Here is a 22,360-nt window from a genome sequence, read left to right on the forward strand (position 1 = left end):
ACATGTTCACATCATATCAAAACAATATCAGATAGCGTTATAAATAGGCCTACTGGACAAATAATAATATGCAGCAATAGCCTACTAGAATATTTTTATTTTTTATTATAATTATTATTATTATTTTTTTTTACGTTTTCCGGCTATATAAATGTAAAAGATCTGCATCTCCTTTTAGGTAAGAAGTATACAACAGGTGTCACTCTTGATCCTTACCTCAACATTCCTAGTCAATAATTTGTCACATCGATAATACTCGCGGAAGTAAAAAGGACGGTGTTGAGTACGAAGGTTGAGTAGGCTATGTTATCTCGTCTTTAGTGATATTCGCGTACGCAATCTCTGCTGTTTGGTTCCCTCAGGTAAGCAAAAACGACTAACATAGTTTAATCCTTCAAATTGATCGGCTGTGATGACGTTACGACGTATAAATCGCGTGCAGGTAAAGGAAGACGCAAATAAGTGACACTTTCGCTTATAGTAGCTATGACAGTGAAATGCTGATTCCAATTATTGTTTAACCAACTAGACTTATTTTTAAAATGTTCATAACTTTGTAAAAGGCTGACTCGTATTGATTTAAATCATTTGAAAGCGTATAAACAGAACAAATACGTTTAAAGACAGTTATAGAAGAAGAAGAAAAAAAACAACAGGTTTAGAAGAACCTACAGAATGAAAAACAAATCAGTTGCTCAATAGGAACGTCAGTCAGTTTCAACATGGGTTCTCACCAATGTGACCACTAACACCACTAACACCACTTTTACATGTATTTACTAGTGTTCTCGTCTGTGATATTGAGTTATCGTGATTTGATTCGATTTATTAATGATTTAAATATAATTTTCAGTAGGAACACTGTAATTAAACAGCTCTGGTCATAGGCTAGCCGTGTAAAATGTTCACATGAAATCAAAACAGTCACTTTTACACATAGCTGACAACTCTGTGTAAAATACATAAATGTTTTTAGTCCCTTTAAAGTCAAAAGTAGGCTACCTTTTGTATGCAAATGCTTTAATAACGGTACTGTCTGGTAAATACTATTTATTAGTTATTGTTATTTATCCTGTGTTAATTTATGTAAGTAGGCCCATGTTATGTTCATAAGTAGGTAGATTTGACAATGACCATTCATTCTCTCTGAGTATTTTCATATGCAATGGTTTGATGTTGTCCTCAAACATGTGGCAGGTTGCTTTTACTAATTCTCCTTCATCTGTTGCAATGCAAGCTTGATCCGCTCCATCCTCTTTCATCTTTAACATAAAGACACTATAAGATGAGTGTGCATCATTAGTGCCACAGAAAGTCGCCCCCAGTCTGGACAGCCTGGCCTCCATTTTTCAATTAAAGTTGCTTTACAATCAAATAGCCCAGCACAGTTAGGAAAAGGCTGCATTGATTAGTGTACAAATTAACACAAGAAAGAAATCATTCTCCCTCCATAAGCTAATTTGCCATCCTCGGTTCTCCTTAATAAGTCCCTCCGACTGACTTTTTATTCACAGACCCTCCACTGCCTCAGTAAATCCTGTAGATTTAATAACCATAATTGCAATAAATTCGGTAAACATTTAGATTGAATGCAATAACTGATTTACTCCAGTAGGTTGCTTTAAACATAATTTAATAAAAGGGCAAAGGACCCTCCACATAGGCTAGTCACTAATCCTTGGTGATCCATGCATACACATTAGGCTGAAGCATCTCGGGACGAAAATAGACAACGATTGATCTAGATTTCCTAGAAAATATCTGATCGCCATGGCTTGTTGTTAAGAGAGACTTCACTTGGTGGAGCCTAATTATGTTTGTATTGCTACTCCATCTCCGGTCATTTGTGTTGGGTCCACTGGGTCTTAACATAGGCCTATTATCATTCAAAGCCTTAAAGGTGTACTACATTTATCTGTTTAGTTCTATGTCTTAGAGGTGAGCTAGGCAGTTGCGTCATGTTTTTGTGTTCAGAATTTTAACACAAAAACAATATATTACATATAAACTACCAGTTTAACCAGATGTTAAATGCAGTGATATTTACATTTACATTTAGACATAGTATACGTACATGATATAGCACTTAAAAAAATAGTTTACCTTAAAATGAAAATTCTGTAAATATTTACTCACCTTAATGTTGTTCCAACCCTGAATGACTTTCTTTCTTCTGTGAAATACCAAAGAATATGTTTTAAAACTAAATGAGGTCCAGGCAAAATTGGACCCCATTGACTTTCATTGTGAGAAGTCGTTTTTCACATGATCTTCTTTTGTGTTGTACAGATCACATGAGAGTGAATAAATGATGACAGAATATTCATTCACTAACCCTTTAAATAGCATTTAAATTATATCTCTTTTTCAGGGCAACCATGCATCCTTTCTATGTAAATTAGCAAATTATAGTGCAGTGTAGACAAGCACATTTTTTGCCATTTAAACAGCTGTTTCAGGTGTCTTTATTTTAATTTAGTGAATGCATTTGCATATTTACCTGATTTGCGTAATTCCTTTAGTGAATCATGCTCTAAAACAACACAGACAGCAAGTGCAAATAAATAACATTGCCATTCTTTTGCACAATTCATTTTTAGTAAATTCCCACCATAATGCATTAAGCTTTGTAGATAAATATCCTAATGTTTTTGCATATCTAACGGAAAACATTTTAAACAGCATTCTGTAATGCACATCTCTATAAATGTACAAGACAACACTAAATAGAGAAGAGGTCATAACTATTGCAAGCGCTACCTCATTTCCAGAGATTTGCTGGTGGCATTTACGCAGTGAAAAGTTTACTCCCACTCTTTAATGCGAGAATGAAGATCGCTCATGTTTATATACAACCGCCACTAAAACCATTTCATCTGAAACAGTTCAGAACATAATGTCAGCCCACTCCATATATCTGAAGCTCATTACAGGGGAAAAAGGTTTGCAGTAATTAATTACCCTGCTAATTGGGCCCTCAGCAGTATTATTGTCTGTGTCTGTGCAGCTTATTTAGTGTACAAACGAGACCTGGCGCGTGATTGTTTCTCTGGCTTTAGGAGGCTCATACGCTCGGCTATTAGCACAATGACTGTCAGTCAGTTTACTGACACTGAGAGTTCAGTCTGGTACTGAAAAGCCTTTATGAGAGAGTTTATTTTGATATATTTATATCTTTCTATCTCTCACTCTGTCTTTGATTCCACCTATGCATATGTGTGTGGGTCTGTGTTGTGTCTTTGTCTGCCAAACCTATTTTTTAATAATGTACTTGAGAAGCTGTGCTCTGATTGCCAGCTAGTTACGTAAGCAAAAGCTTGGAAACACAACAAGAGTCTTAATATATTTATAGATTGTTTTAATATAAAAATAAAATTAGATGCTCAAGTCTTTATGGATGCTCTGGTGATAATAAATGTACACCTTGTCAACAGCTCAAAGTGTTCTGCATTTTCTTTCTGTGTTTTAGTCTTTATTTATTCCCAGTACGGTGTGTTAGTGGGATGTGTGAGCTGTTTCGTTTTACTATAAAAATAAACTATTGTAACTATTGTAATTGTATGTGTAAATGTAACTTTTATTTGTTTCACACAGCAGGCATGGCAGATCTTCAGAACATTTCTTGTGGTAAAGCAGAGTTGCAGCCTGAAGCCATAACTGATATTGGTGTGCTGGCATCCAAGAAAGAACCTCCAGCAGGCTACAATATTGTGAGTTTGCAATTGCCGAATATGTGTGTGATTTGGAACCGTAAATCTATAAATAAAAATATAATAGGCAGTCATTAATCCAGTTACATGTACACTAAAAAAATGTGATAAAAAAAATAACATAAAATGTAATCTAAAAATCCAATAACAACTGAATACAATAAGGAGAAAAATAAGTATTTAACTAAAATAAAATAAAATGTAATTTGTCATTCAGGAGCATCTGGGAATGTCTTTACAGTTCCATTACCGTATTTTTTACTTACAAAAAATTATTTTAACAGTGCTGTAATGTTATATGAATTTTCTTTTTAAAAGTACTATAAATCTTCACTATAAATTAAATTGTAATTTATATTGTTGTACTGTATACTACAGTAAAACTACATTGATTGCCTACCATTTTTAAATAAAAAATTACAAATATATTTTTTTATAGTAAATCATAACAAAAATATCAGGAAACATACAGTTTTACTGTTTTTATCTACAAATCACAAGGTAATTCACACATTTTACATTTATAATAATTTTGCAATAACATTTCATGTATTTGCTTGTTAATTGTAATATTGTTTTTTACCGTAACATTTTACCATATCATGATATTTAACATTTCCTACAGTGATGATTTGTACATTTTTAGGGTTAGTATACAATCTCATGTCATGTATTTTATTTTGAAACTTGGTTGTGTTTTCACACTTGAAACCAACACATTGGTTAATTTATCTGGTTAAATCTGTAGATTAGTTTTGTTCTGTGATTGGTTCTCATTTGTTTCTCTTGCCTCCTAGTTTGTTTGCCCTTTAGCTTCAGTGTATTCAAGCTTCAAGTTTCTCTTATCCTATATCAAACATTGTTCAGTGATGAGGTATTGATTGGTAAATTCTTGTTTTTTGTAGTTAATATCTATTCATGTTGTAGAAATAAATGTTTTTATTTTCTTTCCTTCCCAAAAGGCAGTAACTTCATTTATTGATAAGGTTTGGTTTTATTTCTGCTCTTCCTCTGGCCGGCTAAAAGCCGTGAATCCTTCGGCCTACCCTGAGGATAGATTTTAACAACTCTTTCAGATGAGGCCTCCAACAGAGCTTGGCACCAGTGCCCTGTGTTTGTTTAGGACTCAGATGGCACCGACACAAGGGTGGCTGCGCTTCTGCAACTCTCAGCAATCCCAGAGCGCTGAGAGGGGAAACTAGGACAGTATCAATGGCCTCTAGGAAAATGTTTTGTGTGTGTGTGTATCTGTTGTGTATGTAGGTGTGCCTCAAAAACACTGAGAAAAGAACCAGGGCGGAAAGAGTGAGGGGAAGTTTTGTGAATAAAACAAAGCGCAAAGCAAACACTGTATAAAACAACTCTGCGTTAAGCTTACGGGCAGCTAGAGTTCTTCCTCTCCGTTTTCCTCTTCTCCCTCCGTTTTCTTTCTTCTCTCTCTCTCACTTCCCGCCCCACCCTCAAGTCCCCAACTGTTGCCGTCTCCGGCGGGTTGTCTGTGGGTTGGCACATTGCTGGGTTTCTGCCCATTGGCACTGAGGATCCGGTGTACGCCACATGGTACCAACGTGTTCTCAGAGGCCCTGTTCCGCTTGGCCTTTCCCCCCATCACACGCAGCAGGATGCAACTGTTTCACTTTGTTTGCACAAACAAACACATTTATTTATTAACAACCTTTATACAACCAAATATAAATGAAATTGAAAGATTTGTCTGTTTTTAAGAGCTAGTTTTAATAAGTGTTCTAAAACTAACTGTCAAATCTGTCCTGTGTCACTTTGTTTGTAAAGGGGTCATATGATGCTATTTTAAAGATCATTATTTTGTGTATTTGGTGTAACAATATGTTGACATGCTTTAATGTTCAAAAAACACATTATTTTTCAAATACTGTACATTAATGTAGGTCCTCTATGCCCCGCCTCTCTCAAACACGTCGTTTTCAACAAAGCCCCCTCCTTTGACAAGCGCAGTCTGCTCTGATTGGCCAGCTGAGCCAGTGCATTGTGATTGGCCGAACACCACAAGCATGTGTCGGAAATGTAACGCCCCTTACCATAATCGCAAGCTTCAAGCTTTCAAAGTAAATATCAAGACAGTTAATAATGCCGTTAGTTTTACCACCAGTTCAAGCCCAACAGAGTCGCGTGACAGACACAGTGATGCTGCAGTACACAAGCCTTAAATGACTAAATATAAAAATTCATCTTTCAACTAGCTTTTAGTAGCTAGTTTTAGCAAGTATTAATTTTAAATTATTAACAGCTTCTGTCAATCCATGTCTCACTTTGATTGCACAAATGAACATGTTTATTAAATTGATGTACAACCAAATATAAACTAAATTACATCATGTTAGTTTTTTAGCTGCTAGTTTTAGCAAGTGTCTTGATCTTTTTCTGAAAATGTTGAACTCTGATTATCAACAGCTTTCAATAGTACTTATCTGTTTTTTTCACAGCCAAATATAATCAAACACTCATAGCTATTTGTTTTTGCAGTAGCTGGTTTGAGCAAATCCTGAAATTTTGACTTGGATGCAACCGTTTCACTTTGTTTGTTAAAACAAACATGTTTATTTATCAACAACCTTTACGTAACCAAATATGTATTTTTTTAAGTAGCTTGTTTTATCAGGACTTTAATGCTTTGTCTTTTAAACTCTGATCAATCGTTTTTTTACAGCACTTGTCTAACCAGAAGGATGAAATGATGTTGTTTTGTATTTGCACAAAGCTGAAAGATTTGTTTGTTTTTAAGAGCTAGTTTCAGCAAGTGTTTTGAAGTTTTTTTGATTATCATTCATCATTCAACTGTTTCACTTTTCTTTTGCAAACAAAAAAGTCAAAATGTATTTGTTGTCATTAACAACCTTTACTCAGCTAAATGCAAACAAAAATTGTAGTTAGTTTTAGCTAGAATTCTGAACTTTATCAACAATCTCAAAACAGATGCAGCCAGTAAACCACAAGGCACTGGAGACTTATACTTAAGTGTCACTTAATTAAGTGTGAAGAATTTTCTTCATACTTCTCCTTTTACTAGTCCCAGTGCTTAGCAACTGTTTCCAAATTCAGGCTGCGTTGCCTGCTCTGGTTGCGTGGTGGCATACAGACTCCTTTGGTGCCTGGTTCCTCCCTGTTTGACTTTGGGCTTCACAGCTCCGGCTCTTTGTTTACGCTGACAAGAGGAGCGGGGCACTGACCTGGAAAAAGTGGCCAGGACGGGTTGTCTTGTAAAGGGAGGAGGGAGCCGGTGAAGGAGGGGAGGATATTGTGGTTGATGTATAGACTCCTCCTGAGAGCTTTCGTCCTAGCCAACGGCTGCTGAGGCTGTAGCTCATCCAGACTCTTGCTGTCTCTGTCCACCACACTGTTTTCCTCGATGTCCGTTTTCCTGTCAGGTTGTCTGTCTTTTCTGAAAGTTTAATGTATGCCTGTCAAGACCTCACAAAAGTTCACTTCAGAGTTGTGCGTCATTCAAAACTGAATTAAAATGGCAAATTAAAGGAACAGTTCACCCAAAAATGAAAATTTGCTGAAAATGTTCTCACCCTAAGGTCATCCAAGATGTAGATGAGTTTGTTTCTTTATCAGAACAGATTTGGATACATTTTGCATTACTGTCTTTGTAAGAAACAACTCCAAAACAAAGCAAGTTGTGTAGTGCTTAATTTCTCCAAACTGTTCCAGTGAAGAAACAAACATTTTCAGCAAATGTAAAATTTTTTTGGTGAACTATTCCATTAATTCCAGTTTGGTTTCTGAATTAAAGTTGAATTGAGATAAACAGGATGCAGAATTAAAATACGACTTGTATAACTGCTATATGTGTTTTTTTTTAATAATACATTCGATTTTTCAGAATAAATTAATAAATTAAACGTTATCATAATCATACACATAACATTTTTCAAAGAATTTTTATTTAGTTTATATAAGTTTTGATATTTTGTAATTTATAGTTTTTAATATTTATTTTAAGGAATCAAAAAATAAAGGCAATGATGTATGCATTTTTAAATAAATGAAGCATGTACAGAGCGGATCACTTTATTATATTATATTATATTATATTATATTATATTATATTATATAAATAGCAAAAATCATATTTTGCTAATGAAATTTCTGTTGTGTTATTGTTTTTATCTTTATTGTTATCAAATTTAACAGAGGCAAATTTTTAAATAGTGATTGCATCAGTACAATTGTTTTAACTATTTCAGAAAGGCAGCTTGATCTCTACAGAACACAAGTCCCATTTAGCTTGTTCAAGACCTTCTTTGTGAGGTATTGTCTCTTCCTTGTTGTCCCATGGGGGGCTGGTGGTATTTTTACCTTTTTTGAAGGCTGAAGATTCTTCTCCACTTGCGTAGGGCTCTAATGAGATGTTCCAGCAAGCCTTAATTAAGCCAAGTATGCACAGAGCAGGGCAAAAATGGAAACACGCACACCGTCCATCCATACATTAACTGGATCTCACTGCAATGCACATTCTCCTCTGTGTATTTTTTTTTCTTTTCACGTAGGTTGCACAAACAACAGATGGCTTCGACGCCAACCTGTGGAAGGACAGCATATTCAAATCCAAGGTCACACGCTATCTCTGCTTCACCCGAGCTGCCACCTCCAAAAATGTAAGTGAAAACGTGTATGTTTTAACACGCTCATTGCACGTTTTTCTCCAGTTTCTTCACACGCCGTTAAGGGTGTGTTTGCCCCGTTTGCTTCAGTCCGTCCCTCATTAGGGTTCTGCTCAGACCTTTGATCACAAACTCCTTCAAAATATGTTCCATCCTTTAAAGTGAATTATCTTAACCGAATGCAAATACTACTCTGAATATAGAATGGTTTGATAATTTTTTCCCGCTTGATGTATGAAGTCCCAGTATTCTTGCATTTGAAAATTTGTTGATGATCTCCAGTTCTCCCGAAGGAATTTGGTTTATGATTATTCATAAACGCAACTCTGCGCGTTAGTAGTTTATGATTTCATTTGGCTCAATTAACCTGGTCCCTGTAGACAGTTTGGATACCTCCCAGCCATTCATCAAAGATGAAGAAAACATCCAAAAAATGTCAAAATTTGGTTATGCGATTCTTGCTTATGAAATATGACACATCAAACAGCCATCCAATATGCCCGCTAAAGGAGCGCACCTATATTTTAAAAGATTCCTTTGTGAAATGAAACTATTTGAACATTTACCTCTCATTTGACTGAGCTAAATTGAGAATGAGCACCTTTTTATGTGCATGTATCTGTCTTGAAAGTGAAACAGGTGGTCCAGTCATGTTGTTCAGGTTATCAGTCTTCATTTAACGTGAACAATGCAAAGCTTGAGCTGCCCTACCTTTATTATTCTTCCATTTGCTGTGTAAGCGAAGGCAACGAATAACATATGTATTTTTGGGAAACATTCTATACTTGTTGTCAGTCTAGGAATAAAGTTCCTAAAAATATGTATTTATTTAAATGGACCTTGTGTTCATAATTGAGTCTAGCCTGCTGACGGGTTGCTTGTATAATGTTTGTGAGGATGGTGAAAATAGGCTGTGGCTGATGAGCATGTTTGGGTGGGTCATTGTTATTCAGTGTTACATTTCACCAGTGCATCTGCCGTTTTTCTTTTATATGTGCTGTTGCAACAAAACACATTTACTGATTAATTAATTAATATTTTTTAATAAGTTTTTATTTAAAAAATCTAAATCTAATGATTTTCTCTATAAATGTTTTCTTTCACCTTTATTAGTGGTTTATTACCTGACTTTTATATTTTAGAAATCATCATATTGTAGCATCAAAATGTTTGAAAACCTCTATTCTGTAGACTAATAAATGTCATGATAAATGTGGTATTTCATGCCACATTCAAGGTCACTCAATACTGTATATCACACGTGTGGTTAAACATTCAAGACCCTTATCACATGGTAAATCATTAATCTCACGTTAACCTTTGGTCTAAAACATTTTTTCTCTCTGCAGGAAAGTGTTGTTTCTCTTTAAATCATGTAAATGTCTCATAAGTTTACTGATACAGATTGTTGGACAAACCAGTAATTTTGGGCAATATTGAGGATCATTGGCCATAACCAGATTCAGTTAGTCATTTTCGGTTAATTATTAATCTGAAAAATGCGTGTGGCCCTTCTTAAAATCTAAATTTACCCTATTTTCTTAATTAATGCATGATTGTAGTGTTGTTCCACTGAAAAAAATGGTATTCAAACAGTTTTCACTCAAAAATTGCTAGTAAATTTCACAAGCAATTACAAAGAAACAGCAAGTAACACATTGAATTCAACATGAAATTTTCAATGTACTGCAGTAATCTTTATTTTATTTAGTACTTTTTTTACAGTGTGTGAAAGATTCATTAGTGCATGTTATTTGACTATATAACCTTTAATCAAAATGCAAAGACTTCTTCCTCTCAAACAACTTTCCTTTCCTGCTGATGTCACTTATAGGCCATGTGGGCTATTGGTTGGTGTTAACCAACTGTCAGGTTGTCATTTCTGAATTAAAACATTGTATAAAATCAAGGACATTATACATAAACAAGCTCTTCTGTAGAAAAAAAAAAACTTTAGAATATAGAAAGGAATCAAACTGTAAAGTTCGAAGTGGAGATTTCTGATGTCTGTGCATAAGAACATTTTGAGAAAATGGCCATTAAAGATATGTATTGTAATTGAAATCTACATCTCCTAAGCCCTATAATGGTTATGAGATTCAAAGATGACGTTGTAACCCGCTGTGGCTGGTTTACCCTGGCCATTTCCAGCACGCTTCTGCCTGTTGATCAAGTTCAATGAGAGCTGCAGTTTTAGTATGTAGCACATCATTCCCCTCTGCCACCTCTCCAGCGTGGAGTCTTAAAATGTGTGTCTGCACTGTTTTGAAGTCCCTGACGCTAATAAAACATGGCAGCGCCATCAACAAAGGCTATTTTGTCTGTCAGTCAAAGTGGCCCCCACTGTAATTGTCTATGACAAAAACAGATTCTACAGAATTAGCCAGTGAATTATGTGGTGGGAAGTAAACAGTTTGTGATTTATCATACTCAGGGTTGGAGGTAGATGGCCCTTTGTCAGGTCCTGATGGGAAAAATCTCTCCCGCGTCTTATATTAAAAAAAAATGGTTAAAAAAACAGGCTTCATGCATAGTAATAGCATTCATCCATATTCGTACCCTCAAGTCAGAACTATGAATAAAAATGGTCTGTAGTGGTAATAACTGCCGGGTAACAGTAGTGACGGCATCCAGAATGTCAGACTCATCATGTCACGCCACGCTAGCTGCACTCTTTCAGGGCTTTTTCTGGATTATTGCTATTTATTACGGCGAAAAATTGAACCATAATGAGTGCAGGCTGGGAAGGCTATAAGGGAAAAAGTCGCGCTTGAAAATGTCAACTAAACAGCTCCTGATTGTTTCCAAGTACTCCCTGTTCTGAAGCACAAGCAATTTGGCCTGCCACCGACTGGCCCGAGCGCTGGGCTGCCATGTCTTAAGATGATGGCTAGCGCACAGGTGCTTGCATGCTTAAAAGAGGGCAGCAATTCAACAAATTTGTGTGTGCGCATCTGCGAAATACTACAGCGGCCTTTTCATTGTAGGTACGGATCATGCATAATTGAAAGCCGCCCGCTTCTAGAAGTGACTTTATTGAACTGGCTCATTGGTTTAAACTCATATAATCATTATTATGTCCCTATTTTTTTTATTTATTTTTTTTTTTGTGGCAGAAGCAATTATGCAGTGTGGTCGTGGATGTGAAGTTGATCGACTTGAAGGACTGTTTGCCAGAGGGCTTCACTCCGATCCAAGACACCACGGATACCCGTAAGCACAGTTCCTGTCTTTTTTTGCTTTCATCCTCTCTTTTTCTCTCTCTCCTCTCTGTAGTCATCCTGAGGGAGTGCTTCTCCAGAGGTTGTGAATGTGAATGTTTCATGGGCTCAGGTTTAGCTTAATTTATGATAGTGCGAGAGAGTAAAATAAACATTTTGCCCCGGAGGTAGGAGGAGAGGAGAACGATGAGTCATTGTTTATCTCTGCCAGAACCCAGCTTTTCTTTATGATGTGCTTATTTATTTATGTATTTATTTGTGCAGAGCGGGAGTGGATGGTGGTTATCTAATATTAATGAAATGCATTCCCTTGATGCTTTAGTGCTTTTTGAGTGCTATGTATTTCTCCCCTTCTCGTCTTCTCTCTTCTCCTCTCACCGCGCCTTTGAGAACGCCGCAATATTATTTTGGCATTGGGAGTGAGGGCAGCATGTTTATTATTTTCATTATTATTGCATTTACACGGCCCTCGCCCCAGTGCTGCCTCGAAATGAATGGGATGGGCTCAGGAGTAATATGGCCGAGTCTGGTAGCGGGTTCTGGAGGAATGACTAAAAAGAAAACGGAGTCTCATTGGGCGCTGGTTTTAATGTGCCGCTTTATTGTAGCAAAGCCATGTTTAATAGATGCCTCAGCCACTGTTTTGCCATTTCACTCTCAGTCAAGTCCCTTATATCCTTCTTACACACATATTTGATGCTGAAGATTCCCCTCTAGCACCCAATGACATTTTTATGCAATTATGATGGGCTTTCATATACTTATATGTGCCTTGAGCCTCAAAACATCACATAGGTTGCATTTATGTGGTTCAAATATTAATGCACACATATATTTAGCTTGTCTCTCTGAATAAATTGTTAGGAAATAGGTAGTTTTTGTACCAATATTGTTGTGTCATTGTTTATAAGGCTTCCCAAGGACAAATAGGTCAGGCAATGTTTGTGGGGGAATTGATGCATAATGTAGGTTTTAGATATGAGAATATGGGACTGTGGCATATAAAAGCAATCTGGTTTAAATGCAGTTAGACTGCTGATAAATGAAAGACATAATTAGGGCTGTTTATGTTATGACTGTTATATCTCTTTCTCTCTCAGAGGAGCAGGCTTTGAGGAAGGAGAGACTGTGTATGAAGTTGGTCCCCAGGCACAGCGCTGATACGGCTATATGCGATGTGGTTATACAGGGCAAATCAAAGCACAGCCTCACTAATTATACATTTATAGGGTAAGATATCATATCTTTGGTATGACAAGCATGGCATGCTTTTTTTGAGAGTTATGTGTGTGTGTTTGATGCAGATGGTTTATTCCCTGTGAGGTTAAAGAAGTAACAAAGTAAATATCCTGGAGCCATGCTTATTATGCAGTCTGAATCGTCATTTTTAAATCGAAGTGGATTGTTCTTCTGGTCTGTGTGTGTGTGTTTTTGACCGGCTCTTATTTCCTCAAGTGCACCTCAGTGCCTGCGGCCTGCTACAGGCATTATGTGCGCTTGCTTTACTGGTGCTGCTCTTCTGACGGTGTTTAAATTTTATTGACAATATGGTGTTTCATACCATAAAGAGTGAGCAAGTATTGTTTGTTTAGGGCGCTGCTGTTCAACAGTTTGAGGTCAGCAAATGTAAGACCTTTTTTAAATGTATTTAAATACTCTTATGTTGATCAAAGCTTGAATACAAATACGGTAATATTGTGAAATATTATTACATTTTAAAATGACTTTTCTATTTTAAAATGTAATTTGTTCCTGTGATTACTCCAGTCTTCATTGTCACATGATCCTTCAGAAATCATTATAATATGCTAATTTGATGCTCAGGAAACATTTCTCATTATTATGTACAGTAAGGGTGGGCGATATGACCAAAATCACGATATGAATACATTTATTTCACGGTAAGCAAATAATTGCCAGCAATAGGATAAAAAAATACAGTAGAACAAAGAAATAAGAAATGCAAATGCCTAAAAATTCTTAACTGTGTAAATTAAATAAATATTTATCCTTACTAAAGTTACAAAAGTGATTTAGTTAAGAGCAGTAGGAGATTTTTTTCCCTTTTTGTTGTTTGATTAACATGAGTGACAGGAATATTAGACTGCTGTCACTTTAAGAGCTGCCAATATACTGTTACACGTTTTTCAGCTGTTTGCTTTCACTTAATACATAAGTTACTGTGTTTACAGGGATTCTTGCAAAGACAGGCATTTTGACACATACAGTGTGTGTATTTAACCATTCAAGGCCTATAAAGCAGCAAAAATAACAGTTCAATACTCCCACACTCATGTGCACGTGCCTCGCTAACAGTCTCTCAGATAGCGCACACACATATATCGAAATTAGTTCTCTCTCACTGCTGGTTGCATTTCAAAGGCTTCAATTCATTTGTTTTTAAACCGCAGTGCTTAAAAAAATGTGTACAAATGATAGTACAGCAACATCACGTGAGCATGTAACCGCGATAGAGACGATAGTCCAAAATCTCTACCAGTTTACAGATTTCTACCGGTTAATCATGTCTACCGGTATATCGCCCACACATTGAAAACAGTTGTACTTCTTTATAGTCTTGTGGAAACTGAGATACATTTTTTCATGATTATTTGATGGATAAAAATAACAATTAACTTATTTGAAAGTCTTTTGTAACATTAGAGATGTATTTAGTGTCACTATTTGATGTGTCCTTAATTTCTTTTAAAAAATAAAATAAAGACTTTAGTGTATGCATACATATAATTTTAAATGTTCATGATAATAAAACAAGCTGTTTTTGTCCACAGTGAGCTGAATGGTTTGGGGATTTGGTATCAGCTGGGAAAAGTCATTAAGTCACAGGATACAGTGCACAAAACCCCCTCTACCTCTGGTGTTGCCAGGTAAGACCCTTCACCAAGAATATACACACATGCCCTGTTTTAATAGGATATTCCTTAACACAGAAGGAGAAATTGTTCATTGAGTGTTGTCAGATGAGGGATAGTCCAACAATCTGTAAAATTAAGTTTCTTAGTAAGAAGTTGGAAATTTCTCCTTTTCAAGTTCAAGAACAGAATGTAGCATAAGATAACTGTGTGTTTCCACTGATAACCTGAAGTTCAGCAGGGAGGGACAAAACAGAAAGTGCTCAAGCAGGAGAGACCGCCGTTAGGAGAGCGCAGTCTGTTGTCTGCTCTGACACACAACACAAACACACAGTCTGCCCAGCGGCCTCACATACAAACACACAGCCTGGAGGGAAGAAGACAAAGAGGGAGTGTGCCTTTGTACCTCATCCAACTCAAACATGTCAATTATTAATGAGCAGGAAGTAGTGGGGTTTTTCCTCTGTAAATAGTAAATAAACAATCACTGCTCCCGTCCTATAGTTGATAGAGCGGAGAGGTTGGTGGGGGTATGCGACTGTGCCAAATGAAAATGCCAAGGTCCTGGCACTGCAGTTAGGGCAAGTACACACAAAGCTTAGTTGGAGTTTTATTTCTGCAGACTTTACCCACTTTGCATTTCAATGCCTGTACAACAAGTTGCCATTCCAGTGCTTTTACCTCAAGACTTTACTGCTTTAGAAGTTACAGATATTGGTCGGTTAGTCAACAAACATTAACTTTGTTCCAAAACGTAGTAAACTAACAACCTAAACTCCATGGAACCAAAAGTGACTGATTAGGAACAGTCTACATTGGCAGAAACTGAGCAGTTGGACTGAACATTCAAGTGATTTCAGTTAGGGCTGCACAATTAATCAAATTTCTAATCGCGATTACAATTATGGATGCCACAATTACGTAATCATTCAAAGCGGCAATTAATCGTTCAGTGTCCACTTATGTTATTCTGTGTGCTTAAGATATGTTTTTTTCTTTCTACATGTTTTTCCATTGTTTTACTTTTAGTATAACATTATAATACCATTCATATTTTTGAAACATTTTTGAAATATGATATAGAAAAGCACTAAAGGTTTTTCAGTTAGAGTGTTTTCAGCTTTTCATATAAAAATACGGCATGCAGTTGCATCAAACAATGGTATAAACATCATTCAATGTAAATTGTAATAATCGTAATTAATAATCGCAATTACAATTTCAAGGGAATAATCGACAATTAAGATTTTTGTCATAGTCGTGCAGCCCTACTTTCAGTATAGAGGGTACACCGGAACACGCCCCCTCAGCTGGACTGAGTGGCAAGAGAGCCTGTTGAATGAATGGATTTAATAGGGGAAACTGCGAAAACAAACGCTTATCAGTTTAAACTAACGGTTGTTGGACTGATATAGCGTTCCTTACAACTTACCAAATATGCAGCCAGGAATCGTGTTTCCTGATGTTTATATGTGCCTGATTTCAACACCGGGGAAATACATAAAGCAAATTTGCCTGTGAACGCATTTTGTAAATACAAAATAGGTTGGTCTAAATCCAGGTGATCGCTTTATCGATGTTATATATATCGTCATATCGTCCAGCCCAAAAAATTATATAGTTTTTGTCGGTGTTTATTTAAAAACATCCATGCAGGATATAAGATGATAAATATTTAATTGGTGAGTTGTCAATACGATATGTAACAATATAATATATAGGGTATGATTTTACCGCAAAATTCAACATATTAACATAAAATGATAACTGCAAATTCGTGTTTTGATTCATTTGTTTCTCTTTTCTGTAGCTTTCGGCAGTCTGTAAAAATATACCTCAGATTTCTTGTCAAATCTATTTGTACAGTCAATCGTAAAGCTCTGTCTCGTTTTAGATGTGTTTTGTGGATTGTCACAGCATTCATGCTGAAAACCAGTGCTGCCATTTAGTCTTTTTGACACTCAGTAGGTGGAACCACAGTCATTTGTAGTAAAATTAACCATAGTTTTACTACAAATAAAACCCAAAACCTATGGTTTAGTTAAATCACGGTAACATCAAATTAACCATGGTTTAACCATAGTATTTGTAGTAAAAATGTGGTTATACAAATAGTAATCAATATGGCAAAAAAACATAGTTAATACACTTTTACTATAATAAAACCATGGTTAATTTTTTGTAAGGGTAACAAGCATTAAATATGCTTAATCAATGAAGCATAAATACATAGTGCACAAATATTTAGTATTTTCTCAGGTGTGTTTTTGCATTTTATGCTTTTATTCAATTATATAAAATAATAATAATATATATTGTAATATATATTATCATAAATATATAAATATAATAATTGTATATTGTATTGTTGCCTAACTGTCCATACTATAATATTTTGTACATGCAACATAGCTATTTTTTTATTTTTTTGAAAAAATATATAAAAAAATAGCTGTCAATACAGATGCTGTATTTATTGCATCTGCCATGTTTTCTCATTCACACGTCCCCAACTTAGAAGAAGAAGAAAAAAAGAAATACAGAGTTTCTTAATTATAATGACTTTTGTGCCATTTATGTGCTAAATACTTGTCGTAAATTCAGTCTTTTCAAAATGTCTTGAACGCATTATTATGCATCAGGAGTGATGCCTTACAATGCTGCCTATGTAGTAATCTTGCTAGATTTTGGAGCGGAACAATAGAAAACATATTTCTACACATTTCAGTGGACAAAACATATTTGTCAGATGTATCGTCAGATGAATAATCAAACACGCCAGTACCCAACTATACAACATTGAACAGACTATCTTTTTCCGTCAGTTTTGTTCACTTCAGATTAAATATGGCGTCGATTCTGAGTTGGGCTTATTCTCACATAAATTCTCCGTGATCATTGGTTGCTTTCATCCCAAGATGAGCATAAGATGTTCCAGTGGGCTCCACTTGGAACATTGTCTGAAGTTTTGCTCTTTGAACTTTTGCGCAAGACCGACCTCTGAAACATACCGTGGTTTCGTGGCTTGAATAAAGCCCTTTGTGCCATGTGTTTTTTGGAAGGGGCAGCTATAGGGGAGAAGTGTTTGATGTCTCTGAGTCATCCAACATCCAGTCCCACACATTCACACACACTTCGTCTCACCCTGTTAATTCCTCACTCTTTTGAAGCCACTTTTCAAGTTGGAGAAGAATAAATTGTACCTCCAAGCGAGGATCCGCGCCTCCCCACTCCGATACCTGCTGTGATCACAGACTGTGCACTTTTGTGTTATTATTACATTTTATGCTTCTACGTCTGTGTGAATGTCCAACTCCCATCTGTGAATCTGTGAAAAAAGTTCTTGGTTTAAGAGACATAAGAGGTAACCAAGTGTTTTATTGAAGACGTCGTTGGACTTTTCCTGTTTTCAAGACTTAAGCATTATGTTAAATTGAATGTATCTGCTACAGAATAACACTTTTCTGATTTTAGTCTGTCAGTTAGCTTTGAGGTCATTTATATGATATTGTTCTTCTAAAAGACACTCATTTTGTCCATTTAAATGTCCAGAATATCCCACCATTTGTTTGTTATTGTAAACTAAAACTATTAAAAATACTTTTTGGTCATTTAAATTATAAAATAAAATAAAATGTAAATAATAGATGAAAAATGAAAAATGTTGCATTGGAATCTAGCATGAAAATGCTGAATAAGTACTAGTACTAAAATTTAAATAAATATTTATTAAAACTAAATAGAAAACTAAATTAAAACTGAAACTGAAAATATAAAAATAAAAGCTAATTCATGTTAATAAATACTCTATTATACTAGTATATACATTCTCAAATAAGATAAATGATACTAAAAATTATGATAAAAATATATGATATTAAAAAATTTATAAAAAAAAAATAATTCATCAAATGATTTGATGGGATAGTTAAGATTTGATTTCATTTGTTAAGAATAAAATTTTTACCTTTCGAATGTTTAATGAAAAAAAAAAAAAACATTTTGGATACTATAATAACAATAGTATAATAAAATTCTAAATAATATTTAAAATATTACTGACCAAAAATATATTAGATTGATAATTAAAGATAGACTAGAAAAAAGTTACATTTCAAGGCTTAAATCACATATGACGATGAAGGTACCAAGTGTGACCTCCAACAAAGAGGCTCAGAGGGTTAAAGGCAAGATAATATATTGTTAAAAACAAAGGAATAATGGAAAATAAAGCTTTTAGAATAGGGTACCTGCATTGTGTGTAGCATTACAAGGTTTGATGCTGTTCTCGCCTCATTTCACACAAACTCTGCGGTCCCATCAATGTTTTACTGTTTGTATGACTCTTTTAAGATGCCCTCAAATTTAAATGCCTTTTACAGTTATAGGAAAGATGTTTTAAACCTAGTCAATAAGAAATAAATGTTTAATGACCCCTTTAACTTTGAATGCTGGTGGTTCTGCAAATAAACCTTTTTGCCTTGGGCTACAAGGACACTAATCACTGTGTGTGCAGACTACTGAGTGTAAAGTTGTTCAAATCTCAGTTTCCCTTGCTGCCTGTTTAGAATTTCTATGAAGTATTTATGTAAAAAAAAAAAAAATTATTATAACAACTAAAATTATAGTCTGCAATGTATTTTATTTTTACCAATAGCCTTTAGGTGTTATGATTGCACCATACTATATATGCCATTAAATTACCTGGTGTCAATTATGTGACCCCCATTTCATTCAAACTGGACCTGGTCAATCCAGTTCCCAAACCATAGATTTTAGGGTTGTTGTTCTTCAGGGTGAGCTTCTTCTCCCGTCTGCACTGCCATTTGTCGTCCTGATAAAACTGTCATCTCTCGCTCTGATATCTGACCTCTAGATTGACAGAGAACATAAAGTTGCCTTGTGCTAATATTTCGGTTTCTCTTTTTCTTCATAGAATCAAGGTTTCAGGCATTTCTCTCTGAATGATAGGGCCATATACAGTAGGGCAGGAAAAGTTTTTATATCCAAAAGCTGAACAATATAAATGTAAAGGTCAAGCATATTTCCCATTGTGAGCAGAAAGCCTTTTTTATGCCTTCCCATGATTCACTCCACTGACTCACTACTGGAGCTCAGTAAATATAAATTCATATTGGCTGAGCTTTGGAATAAAGTTCGATAGATAGATAGATAGATAGATAGATAGATAGATAGATAGATAGATAGATAGATAGATAGATAGATAGATAGATAGATAGATAGATACTGGTACAGGCTGTGGGAATGTCTTGGATTATGAGTACTCTATACAGCATATGAGTAGCACTGATGGGCGGGTGTCAGTGTTCCCGCACTTTGTTGGTTTCTGTGACCTCTGTGTCACCTACTCAACATCAGCTCTCCAAACAATGGCTGATCTACCAGTTCTGAGGGAAGTCAGGCCCTGTATGAGATCTGTTGTGACACCATCCTCAAATGTGTTTTTCCGACACTCTTCTGTGTACCCTTTCCCAGAAAGCCCTAAAAAGCGTGCAAATTTCCATACACATCAAGTAAACTCAAACTGAGCAGTGCCACAAACAATAGAATCATCAGCAAAGATCTGTGGCTCTTTAGAGATTCTACACTCCCATATTCCGCCGTGGAATTCTTCAAGATTCTTCCTTCTCCACACCTGACATGGAACTTTAAGTGGGGTAATGACAAGCGGGAAAGCCGCCACTGCAGAGAGCAGCTGTCTACAAGCCGTGGGTTGTGTGGGCTGCCTGCTCAGAGCGAGTGCTGAGGTGTTGTCATCGAGGATCTCGGATGAGTGTCAAAACACCGGCTTCCAGATTCCTCTCAGTTCGCGCCGCATAATTTTTATATATCGTTTTTATCCCAGTCTTTGCCTCACCGAAGGCTTTGGCGAATTTGTCCACAGTGTGACGGTTGTTCCCGATGTCTCCTCCCCAAGACGGACTTGTGCTTCCGCTTCTACACCGATGCCTTCTTGAGTTTCTCATCAGCCACCCGTGGAGATTCCAGCATGTGGCATTGGGCTTTTGATATTAAGATTACCCTGACTAATTGGCTCCTTTACGAAGCTCCTCAAAATTCCCCAGGCTGTAATTTTGCCTTGCCAGTAAATACTGTAAAAGTTAGCAACCATTTTTGTTCATGCAACAGTTTTAAAATACACAAAATTGTTTTCCGTTTTATCACTGATGGTAGTCCAACCACAATTCGGTCTTATTTTAGTCTACCTACACTACTAGGATGTGCCTGTCTTCTCATTTGAAGACTCTGCTCTAATTTGCCCGGTCCTTCATCCCAAGTCAAGCCTCTTTCTCCGCCTACCAGGGATTGTGATAGTCTTGAGTGCTTGTCTTTGTGTCCACTTGTCTTCCATTTGGCCTTATTAGGAATCAACCATCAACTGTCCTCTGAGTTTGTGCTTTGAGACCTTCGTCTGTCTTCAAACTCCCATCTTTCTTGGCCTCATCGTCATCCGTAGATCTAAGTGGAGCACGTTGAAGATCCTTGAAATTTCCCAGGCTGTAATATTGCCTTGCCTGTAAATACTGTACAAGCTAACAATCCTTTTGGTTCATGGAAAAGTTTTAAAGTACTTTTTTTGTTGTTGTTAGTCTTATCACTAGTGGTAATCCAACTGCAGTTTGGTCTTATTTAGTCTACATACACCATTTGGAAGTGCCTGTCTCCTCGTTTGAAGACTCGATCCTTATTTGTCCAGTCTTTCATCCCAGGTCAATCCTCTTCCTCCAACTACCAGGCATTGTGATATTCTTGAGTGCTTGTCTTTGTGTCCACTTGGCCTTATTAGGAATCAGCCATCAACTGTCCTCCAGGTTTGTGCCTCGAGACCTTCATCTGTCTTCAGACTCAATTCATTCTTGATCTCATCATCATCCGTAGATCTAAGTGGAGCATGTTGAAGATCTAAAATGCCACAAACCATTTGAGGCTTATGCTGTGGTGTACGAGTTAAATTGTTTACATTGCAATCCCAGTTCTGCTTTAATTCTGGGAGGTATTGTGGTATAATTAGATATTCAAAATTGGGATTTGTGTCAGTGTGGCTCTGATGGGTTTGAATGATGATTAATTGTAGTCAAAACTCCAGTGGCCGACGTAATGCAAGCTCATGCTGCCGTTGATTATGTAGCCATGTTTGTGTTTTAAGAATTAGATGTGTAATTGATATGCCATATGCTACCCCAACCCAATGTACCCTAAACTGTTAAAAGCAGAGAATTGGGATTGAGTATGGTTACACTGTTTGACAGATCTGAAGATAGGGAAACGCTTGCTCCTGAAACTTATATTATAGTTGTATTTCACTTTTTGAGAGGCGGCTCAAAGTCATAAAGTTTTGGAGATTGGGTGCTTTTTTTGAGTTGCTCTATATAAATATTATATTTTTAACATATACATGACGTTAAATAATCTTAAGATGGTTGATTTTCTGAAGACCAGCTCTTATCTCTATTTTGACCTTATCAAATTGGTGATGTTTTACGTCCAAATAGATTTGTGTCGTAAACAGGCTTTTCACTGAATATATCTCATTTCCATTTTCTGTATCGCTCGGTATCATTCGCTATTGTTTTGGCTTGCTCCAGTGACTGGGGTAGTTGAGGCCAGTTTCGACGAAAGAGCATCCGGACTGTCTCCTTTCAGTTTATGGCTGTTTGTGAAATGTCTGGATGCGCGTAGAGCCATGTCCCCGGCTTTCTCTCCCCCCTGCGTTCGAGTCAACCTTTGCAAACGAACGGAAGTCTTCATTAAATGTGGCAATCGGTTCCACAAGATTGATGCCAACCTTTTAAAAATTCACCATTGGGCCGAATTGAACACGGGCAAATGCTGATGCAGATGAACAGGGAGAAGTCGGCCCCATCGAGAGAAATAAATCTGAGTTGCAG

At 36.3% G+C, this 22,360-nt stretch overlaps 1 protein-coding gene across 1 annotated transcript in view; it reads left to right on the plus strand.

Annotated features, from left to right (window-relative positions):
• The first annotated feature begins 310 nt into the window (after positions 1–310).
• The window catches only part of mvb12bb (multivesicular body subunit 12Bb), a 69,477-nt gene continuing 47,427 nt past the window's right edge, over positions 311–22,360 (plus strand). Inside the window, exons 1-6 of the mRNA XM_016231864.1 lie at positions 311–362; positions 3,595–3,710; positions 8,243–8,350; positions 11,473–11,569; positions 12,678–12,807; positions 14,370–14,465. Of these exons, the coding sequence (XP_016087350.1) occupies positions 3,600–3,710; positions 8,243–8,350; positions 11,473–11,569; positions 12,678–12,807; positions 14,370–14,465 (542 nt within the window). The 5' untranslated portion in view covers positions 311–362; positions 3,595–3,599. The remainder of the gene's footprint in view (positions 363–3,594; positions 3,711–8,242; positions 8,351–11,472; positions 11,570–12,677; positions 12,808–14,369; positions 14,466–22,360) is intronic.

This window comes from Sinocyclocheilus grahami, unplaced genomic scaffold, assembly GCF_001515645.1.
Source record: "Sinocyclocheilus grahami isolate Dianchi unplaced genomic scaffold, SAMN03320097.WGS_v1.1 scaffold401.1, whole genome shotgun sequence".
Classification (NCBI taxonomy): domain Eukaryota; kingdom Metazoa; phylum Chordata; class Actinopteri; order Cypriniformes; family Cyprinidae; genus Sinocyclocheilus; species Sinocyclocheilus grahami.